Source organism: Rhinopithecus bieti, unplaced genomic scaffold (assembly GCF_001698545.2).
Source record: "Rhinopithecus bieti isolate Rb0 unplaced genomic scaffold, ASM169854v2 scaffold_13348, whole genome shotgun sequence".
In the NCBI taxonomy this organism is placed as follows: domain Eukaryota; kingdom Metazoa; phylum Chordata; class Mammalia; order Primates; family Cercopithecidae; genus Rhinopithecus; species Rhinopithecus bieti.
In genome coordinates, this window is record NW_016808764.1 from 7189918 (window position 1) to 7199749 (window position 9832).

General features: G+C 37.3%; 1 protein-coding gene across 1 annotated transcript in view; it reads left to right on the forward strand.

The window, feature by feature from the left end:
• The window catches only part of RBBP6 (RB binding protein 6, ubiquitin ligase), a 33350-nt gene extending 24053 nt beyond the window's left edge, over window positions 1-9297 (forward strand). The window contains 8 exon segments of the mRNA XM_017887170.1: window positions 62-140; window positions 250-304; window positions 1422-1490; window positions 3596-3958; window positions 4246-4347; window positions 5191-6942; window positions 7310-8778; window positions 8781-9297. Coding sequence (XP_017742659.1) covers window positions 62-140; window positions 250-304; window positions 1422-1490; window positions 3596-3958; window positions 4246-4347; window positions 5191-6942; window positions 7310-8778; window positions 8781-8878 — 3987 coding nt within the window. The 3' untranslated portion in view covers window positions 8879-9297.
• Window positions 9298-9832: the final 535 nt, after the last annotated feature.

Below are 9832 nucleotides of genomic sequence, written 5' to 3' on the forward strand. Positions count from 1 at the left end.
TTTTTTTTTTTTTTTTTTTTTTTTTTTAACTGTTTCTGTTTATTTGTGGTTGTTTCTAAAGGGTTACCAGGTGCCTGTTCTTGGAACCCCATCTTTGCTTGGACAGTCCTTATTGCACGGACAGTTGATCCCCACAACTGGTGAGTAAAATGACTTTGGTTTAGACTTTTTTCCCTTTAAAAAATAATTTTAGCTTGATTTAATGTGCAATTTTATATTTACCTACTGTTTTTATTTTTTTGCTTCTAGGTCCAGTAAGAATAAATACTGCTCGTCCAGGTGGTGGTCGACCAGGCTGGGAACAGTGAGTAGATGTTTACAATAATCTTCTGATGATTGCCTGCAAACTAGATGATGGAAGGTCCAAACTAGGCAGCCGGTCGCTGCTCTTTATTGTAAACTTTCATGTGCCAGATTAACTTTTTTTTTGTAAAATGTCAAAAATCAAGCTTATATGAGGGTTTTTTTTTTAAAATGAGTAAATCTTTTCTAAACTACAGAATTTTTAAAGTTTTTTTCTACTTTCATGTCCAACAAATGGGGATCTTGACAGGACTTCAGTTAATGAGTAGATAAGATTACTTGAAAAGTTATTTTAAATATGGTGTCAGTTATTTTCCTAGTAGGTTTAACTTTTTCTGTCCTTAGATTGGCTGATCAAAGTTTGATTTGAGTACATACATAATAAGATTAACATCTACCAAACAAAAATTTTTTGTCTGAAATGAAGTCTTTTATTCTACAGGATATGTTTTTTCCACCCTAAAATACAAAGAACTTTGATTTTCTCTGTGGGATGTTTTATGGCATTGAAAATCAGCAGACTTACTTAATGTATTTTTATTTATATAATTATTTCTGTTTATATAATCCAATTGAAAACTGATATATTCTTAAAAGTATGAGTTACTAGTAGGATAAATCAGTAGAAGGAGCATAGGATTTAGAAACAGGTAGACTTGGATTTGAATCCCATCTCCTTCGTTTCCTAGCTGCATGACAGTGGTCATGTGGTTTTACTCCCTAACATCCATTTCCTCGTTTGGGTTTGGAATGACACTACCTACCTTAACATGTAAAATGACTTCATTGTGCCCAGCAGACAAAAGGGCTCTTTTCCTTCTATATAACAATAAGTTCACAGAGTAATTTATAGAATGCTAATTAAAATATAATATTACATAAAGTGATCTCTTTTGAGGTCTAGTTATTGTTATGATACAGTTAATTGGTGGAGGAAAGTTAGTTTTAAGTAAATATAATATTTATTCAACTCTATCCGAAACAAATTTAAGAATTGGGGAGTAGGAAAAAGTTTTCAGAGCAGTTAAAATTGGTGTCTTAACATCTATGCATGGAAAGGTCATGTATTATACCCATGGAGAAATACTTGAGCCTTTTTTTTTTTTTCTCCCACACAGTTCCAACAAACTCGGCTATCTGGTTTCTCCACCACAACAAATTAGAAGAGGGGAGAGGAGCTGCTACAGGTAGGCATACTAAAAATCTTGGAAAATAATCATCTTATTTTATATATATATATATATATGTGTGTGTGTGTGTGTGTGTGTGTGTGTGTGTGTATGTGTCACCAAAGGAAAATATAATACCAAAGAAATAAAAGCACAGCAGTGGCAGGAGGGAAGGGGGTCATTTGTTTGTATTGTGCTTATCCCTCTTAAGTCTTGGGTAGTTGTCTTTAAAGAGGGCTAGAAAAGAATAAATTATATATAGTACCTTAAATGATGGTTTTAAGACATTTTAATATTCCTTCCCAGTGATTACTTTCTCCCAGAATATTGGCTTGCATTTACCCTCTTGGAAGTAGAAGAAAGTCATTAAGGCTCAGACAATATTTAAGATACCAATTTAAGATGAAAGCTGACAAGCTCAGCTCCCAACTGTGAACAAGAATTGCATTTATTTCTCTTCTATACTCCACTGTCCCAATCATCTCCCACCCTCTCTTTTCCAAAAGAAGAGACAGAAGATTGTTAGAGGCCTCTGCCCTGGTGGGCAGGTACAAGCAATATTAATCTGAGAAGTAAGAATCTTACTGTCTAGGTCAGGGGTCCCCAACCGTGGGCCACAGACCACTACCCATCCTTGGCCTGTTAGGAACTGGGCAACACAGCAGGAGGTGAACAGCAGGTGAGCAAGCATTACCACCTGAGCTCCACCTCCTGTCAGTTCAGTGGTGGCATTAAGATTCTCATAGAAGCATGGAACCCTGTTGTGAACTGCGCATGTGAAGGATCTGGGTTGCACGCTCCTTATGAGAATGTAATGCCTGGTCCTGTAAGGTGGAACAGTTTCATCCCGAAACCCCCCTCTCCCCCGTCCATGGAAAAATTGTCTTCCACAAAACAGCTCCCTGCTGCCAAAAAGTTGAGAACTGCTAGTCTAGTTCATAATCACCACCAGGATAAAGGGGTCTCCAAAACTTTATAAAAAGAGTTTTGGCCGGGCATAATGGCTCATGCTGGTAATTTTAGAGCTGTGGGAGGCTGATGGGGAAGGATTGCTTGAGGCTTGAAGTTCAAAATTAGCCTGGTTAACATAGCAAGACTCTACCAAGAAAAAAAAATTTTTTTTCTCTACCAAGAAAAAAAAAGTAAAAATTAGCCAGACATGGTGGCATGCACCTGTGGTCCCAGCTACCTGGGAGGCTAAGGCAGGAGGATCACTTGAGCTTAGGAGGTCAAGGCTGCAGTGAGCTATAACCACATCAGTGTGCTTTAGCCTGGGGGACAGAGCGAGACCCTGTCTGTCTCCAAAAAAAGGAGAATGCTTTCTCTTTGAGAGAAAGCCTTGATATTTTCATTGTTAATTATAGAAGTTAAAACTAGAGTTTATTCTGCTTTGTATGATCTTCACCCGCTTCCTCCCTCAAAAAAGTTACAGTAGGCGGTTTTCCTTCATTTAAACTTTTGGGGCCAGGTGCGGTGGCTCTCACCTGTAATCCCAGCACTTTGGGCATATCACCTGAGGTCAGGAGTTTGAGACCAGCCTGCCCAACTCGGTGAAACCCTGTCTCTACTAAAAATACAAAAATTAGCTGGGCATGGTGGCAGGCATCTGTAGTCCCAGCTACTTGTGAGGCTGAGGCAGGAGAATTCGCTTGAACCCAGGAGGTGGAGGTTGCAGTGTGCCAAGACTGCACCACTGTAGTCCAGCCTGGACGACAGAGTGAGACTCTGTCTCAAAAATAAATAAGTAAACTTTTGGGGAGAGCTAGGTCACAGCAGCATTAATCTGTCAGTTCCTTCAAAAGACAGTTTAGGAAGTAACAGGTAGTAATTAGTGGAGTGATAATCAATCTGAACTTCATAAAAGAGAACTTTTAAATACAATATTTCCATGTAGAGAAGGTCCTATAAACTTGCATCATCTCAGTCAATACATGGCCTTAAAAATTATGTTATGTTGTAGAGTTATTTTTACAAATAAATTGTACTGTTTCTATACTAGTTGAATAGTTGGTTCTATTCCACTGTTTTTAAGTTTGAAAATAATTATGGATAGAAAAGATAAGCTTACTTGTCTCAGATGACTTTAGTTTGAAGAAGTAATATCTTGGAATTTATTTCTCCAGAAGTATAAACCGTGGGCGACACCACAGCGAAAGATCACAGAGGACTCAAGGCCCGTCACTACCAGCAACTCCAGTCTTTGTACCTGTTCCACCACCTCCTTTGTATCCACCTCCTCCCCATACACTTCCTCTCCCTACGGGTGTTCCTCCTCCACAGTTTTCTCCTCAGTTTCCTCCTGGCCAGCCACCACCCGCTGGGTATAGTGTCCCTCCTCCAGGGTTTCCTCCAGCTCCTACCAATTTATCAACACCTTGGGTATCATCAGGAGTGCAGACAGCTCATTCAAATACCATCCCAACAACACAAGCACCACCTTTGTCCAGGGAAGAATTCTATAGAGAGCAGCGACGACTAAAAGAAGAGTATGTATTCTAATTTGAAATTATTATACACTTTTTTCATTTTCTGATAATAACATTAAATAGGTGTCTGGAAACGTTTTCCAGTGTTTCCAGTTAGTATGAGAAATTCACCTAAAATTTAAACCAAAGCCATACAAGCAACTTCCTCAGGGATTCCTAGTTTATAGTTTTAAAGTGGAAAACTAATGGCAATTTCATTCATTTCATTCATGATCTAATTACATTTGTCTTGTTAGTTTTCTTAAATGGTTTTTGTTAACTTTCACTCTTTAACTTTATTTTACTAGGGAAAAGAAAAAGTCCAAGCTAGATGAGTTTACAAATGATTTTGCTAAGGAATTGATGGAATACAAAAAGATTCAAAAGGAGCGTAGGCGCTCATTTTCCAGGTTAGTGTTTTGCAAGCCTTCACAACAGAATTACAAATGGGACTTTGAATATCCAGGGATTAGCTATGGATATAAAGAACATTGCACTTACGAATTTTTCTGATTCGGTCTAGGTGTGTAGAAGTGAAGATGTAGCTTATTTCCCAATATCTGTTCATTGAAATAATGTCTCAGTGTAAATTCTATTGTGTAGAACTAACAGTTGTGGGGATTAAATTGCCCTTGTCCCTTGAAGTTATTTATAGTATCAAATAATTGGGAAATGTTTTTGGAAGGAAAGAAATAGGGGAATAGCCAAAGAACAGTTGTCAGGACCCTTTTACCATAAGGCTACAGCTTCTTGCTGGAACATTAACCTGTGTAATTATGAAGTAGTAATAGAACACGAATTGCTTTATTGATAGAAAAGTGAATTATAAAATTCCCTGGAAGTTTGTTTAAAAGACTTTATTTTTTATCCTTACACTTGAAATGTTTCTTTTAAACTAGGCTGTTGGCCAGTATAGGACAAAAAACAGACTCCTACTTCAATATTCAGATAGGAAGTGAAATTTAAAATTAATAGACATTTTGTTTAATGTTAGTTAGCTCATATAACTCACGGTACATTAATGCACTTCACTAATTGTTAAGACTTCACTTTTGTTTTGTAACAAGTGATTGCTCTGATTTGTGTACTTTATTCCATTCCAGTAGAGGTCACTATACCTCTTTAATCATCTAAGATGAAATTTGATATAAAGACAGATGAAACCGTGAGGAAAGAATGCTAGAATCTGAGAGTCTGTGTTTTATTTTGTATGTATTTCTCAACTATCAACTATTGTTTTGTTTTGTTTTTAGGTCTAAATCTCCCTATAGTGGTTCTTCGTATTCAAGAAGTTCATATACTTATTCTAAATCAAGATCTGGTTCAACACGTTCACGCTCTTATTCTCGATCATTCAGCCGCTCACATTCTCGTTCCTATTCACGGTCACCTCCATACCCCAGAAGAGGCAGAGGCAAGAGCCGCAATTACCGTTCACGGTCTAGATCTCATGGATATCATCGATCTAGGTCAAGGTCACCCCCTTATAGACGCTATCATTCACGATCAAGATCTCCTCAAGCGTTTAGGGGACAGTCTCCTAATAAACGTAACGTGCCTCAAGGGGAAACGGAACGTGAATATTTTAATAGATACAGAGAAGTTCCACCACCATATGACATGAAAGCCTATTATGGGAGGAGTGTTGACTTTAGAGACCCATTTGAAAAAGAACGCTATCGAGAATGGGAGAGAAAATACAGAGAGTGGTATGAAAAATATTATAAAGGTTTTGCTGCTGGAGCACAGCCTAGACCCTCAGCAAATAGAGAGAACTTTTCTCCAGAGAGATTTTTACCACTTAACATCAGGAATTCTCCCTTCACAAGAGGCCGCAGAGAAGATTATGTTGGTGGGCAAAGTCATAGAAGTCGAAACATAGGTAGCAACTATCCAGAAAAGCTTTCAGCAAGAGATGGACACAATCAGAAGGATAATACAAAGTCAAAAGAGAAGGAGAGTGAAAACGCTCCAGGAGATGGTAAAGGAAATAAGCATAAGAAACACAGAAAAAGAAGAAAAGGGGAAGAAGGTGAGGGTTTTCTGAACCCAGAGTTATTAGAGACTTCTAGGAAATCAAGAGAACCTACAGGTGTTGAAGAAAATAAAACAGACTCATTGTTTGTTCTCCCAAGTAGAGATGATGCCACACCTGTTAGAGATGAACCAATGGATGCAGAATCCATCACTTTTAAATCAGTGTCTGAAAAAGACAAGAGAGAAAGGGATAAACCAAAAACAAAGGGTGATAAAACCAAACGGAAGAATGATGGATCTGCTGTGTCCAAAAAAGAAAATATTGTAAAACCTGCTAAAGGACCCCAAGAAAAAGTAGATGGAGAACGTGAGAAATCTCCTCGATCTGAACCTCCACTTAAAAAAGCCAAAGAGGAGACTCCAAAGACTGACAATGCTAAATCATCATCTTCCTCTCAGAAGGATGAAAAAATCACTGGAACGCCCAGAAAAGCTCACTCTAAATCAGCAAAAGAACACCAAGAAACAAAACCAGTCAAAGAGGAAAAAGTGAAGAAGGACTATTCCAAAGATGTCAAATCAGAAAAGCTAACAACTAAGGAAGAAAAGGCCAAGAAGCCTAATGAGAAAAACAAACCACTTGATAATAAGGGAGAAAAAAGAAAAGAAAACTGAGGAAAAGGTGTAGATAAGGATTTTGAGTCTTCTTCAATGAAAATCTCGAAACTGGAAGTGACTGAAATAGTGAAACCATCACCAAAGCGCAAAATGGAACCTGATATTGAAAAAATGGATAGGACCCCTGAAAAGGACAAAATTTCTTCAACTGCTCCAGCCAAAAAAATCAAACTCAACAGAGAAACTGGGAAGAAAATTGGAAGTACAGAAAATATATCTAACACAAAAGAACCCTGTGAAAAGTTGGAGTCAACATCTAGCAAAGTTAAACAAGAAAAAGTCAAAGCAAAGGTCAGACGAAAAGTGACTGGAACTGAAGGATCCAGCTCAACTCTAGTGGATTATACCAGGTATCAGAATGTAGGGGGTGGGTGTGGAAGTTTTTTGGGGGAAGGATTTTCTTCAGTTTTACCCATGCTTGTGCTTTCTATATTAATTATGAATGTGCTGATCTAGGGAAGTAGGCTGGTTTTATTTAGTCTTTTGTTGTCTTTGAAGAAAGGAATTGCTAAAGACAAGGTTATAAGTAGATTTTGAGGGTGAGCCACATTTGTGTTTATACAATCATAATCTTAAATTGTGTGTCTTCCTTAGGGCAGAATAAGTTTTTTTTTTTTTTTTTAAGTTAAAAGGACATTTGTGTTTAAGTTAGGATTTTATATTTATCAATGTTTTATAATTAATAAATCATTAATTAAAATATTGTTATTCTTTTAGTACGAGCTCAACTGGAGGCAGTCCTGTGCGGAAATCTGAAGAAAAAACAGATACAAAGCGAACTGTGATTAAAACGATGGAAGAATATAATAATGACAATACAGCACCAGCTGAAGATGTTATCATTATGATTCAGGTTCCTCAATCCAAATGGGATAAAGATGACTTTGAATCTGAAGAAGAAGATGTTAAATCCACACAGCCTATATCAAGTGTAGGAAAACCCGCTAGTGTTATAAAAAATGTTAGTACCAAGCCATCAAATATAGTCAAGTATCCTGAGAAAGAAAGTGAGCCATCAGAGAAAATTCAGAAATTCACCAAGGACGTGAGCCATGAAATCATACAACACGAGGTTAAAAGTTCAAAAAACTCTGCATCTAGTGAAAAAGGGAAAACCAAAGATCGAGATTATTCAGTGTTGGAAAAGGAAAACGCTGAAAAGAGGAAGAACAACACTCAGCCAGAGAAAGAGAGTAATTTGGACCGTCTGAATGAACAAGGAAATTTTAAAAGTCTGTCTCAATCTTCCAAAGAGGCTAGAACTTCAGATAAACATGATTCCACTCGTGCTTCCTCAAATAAAGACTTCACTCCCAATAGAGACAAAAAAACTGACTATGACACCAGAGAGTATTCAAGTTCCAAACGTAGAGATGAAAAGAATGAATTAACAAGAAGAAAAGACTCTCCTTCTCGGAATAAAGATTCTGCATCTGGACAGAAAAATAAGCCAAGGGAAGAGAGAGATTTGCCTAAAAAAGGAATAGGAGATTCCAAAAAAAGTAATTCTAGTCCCTCAAGAGACAGAAAACCTCATGATCACAAAGCCACTTATGATACTAAACGCCCAAATGAAGAGACAAAATCTGTAGATAAAAATCCTTGTAAGGATCGTGAGAAGCATGTATTAGAAGCAAGGAACAATAAAGAGTCAAGTGGCAATAAACTACTTTATATACTTAACCCACCAGAGACACAGGTTGAAAAAGAGCAAATTACTGGGCAAACTGACAAGAATACTGTCAAGCCTAAACCCCAGTTAAGTCATTCCTCCAGACTTTCCTCTGACTTAACTAGAGAAACTGATGAAGCTGCTTTTGAACCGGACTATAATGAAAGTGACAGTGAAAGTAATATTTCTGTAAAAGAAGAGGAAACTTCAGGAAACATTTCTAAGGACCTGAAAGATAAAATAGTGGAGAAAGCAAAAGAGAACCTGGACACAGCAGCAGTCGTCCAGGTGGGCATAAGCAGGAACCAGAGCCACAGCAGCCCCAGCGTCAGCCCCAGCAGAAGCCACAGTCCTTCTGGAAGCCAGACCCGAAGCCACAGTAGCAGTGCTAGCTCAGCGGAAAGTCAGGACAGCAAGAAGAAGAAGAAAAAGAAGGAAAAGAAAAAACACAAGAAACATAAAAAGCATAAGAAGCATAAGAAACATGCAGGCACTGAAGTGGAATTGGAAAAAAGCCAAAACACAAACACAAGAAAAAGAAGTCAAAGAAGAACAAAGATAAAGAAAAGGAGAAGGAGAAAGATGACCAAAAAGTGAAATCTGTCACTGTGTAAAAGGACAGATCTTAGAAATTGACTTAATTACTAAGTCATCTGTATTAAATTTTGTTATAATGTAAAGAGATTCAAGCCTTGTAAATAATGACATGGAAGACCCTGTGCTGCACTTAAAATATTGCTGCTTGATTATTTGATTTTTACATCAGAGCTTTATAACACGAACTTTTGTACAGAATTGTGAGTTGTGACCATGTAACATGAGAGGTTTTGCTAGGGCCTATTATTTTTAACCACCATTAATTAGTTGGGGTGGAGTTTACTGTAATGTGAAATTTTCACATTTGAATTTTTTTAATTGCCTGGCAAAAGCTGATATAAGTTCTAAAATATCAGCAGAATGATTTGCTGAATTCATTACAACCCCGTTATGTCACTTTTTGATTACAATAAAAGTTTTCAGTAAACTTTTCAAATGTTGAGTATTTGCATTATTTACAGAAAGTAGTGCCATATTTATATAGTTAACCCACAGACGGAGATTGTATGTGTGTCTCCATTTCCCTGTTTTAAAATTCTTAGTTTTTAATACAAGTTAAACTGAATATACAAAATTCTAAATTAAACATTGAAGATAACACTTCATAGGTGGGCAGGTGGTAGAGGCCAGAAATGAATCAGGATTAATTGGAGATGTGGTTAAATAAAATTAGGAGCGTCTTGAATTACATAGAAATTAGAAGTTTGAACTTTCAAAATGGTTTGGATTTGAATATTAGAGATGCAGAATTGTGACTCGTTTATGGCCACGTATTTTTCTGGAAACCCTAGTAAGTGAGTATTAAATTCCTTGATAAAGTAGAATGTAGCTAAACCCGTGAGTGCTTGTGGCCTACCAGTCTGCCCAGTTGACAAGCAAGTGGTAATTACTTATGATGAGTTTCCTTTATTGCTGTGGTTTGGGAAGTGTACCTGGGGACAGTGAAAATGTACTGAAAGGATTTGGGGAAT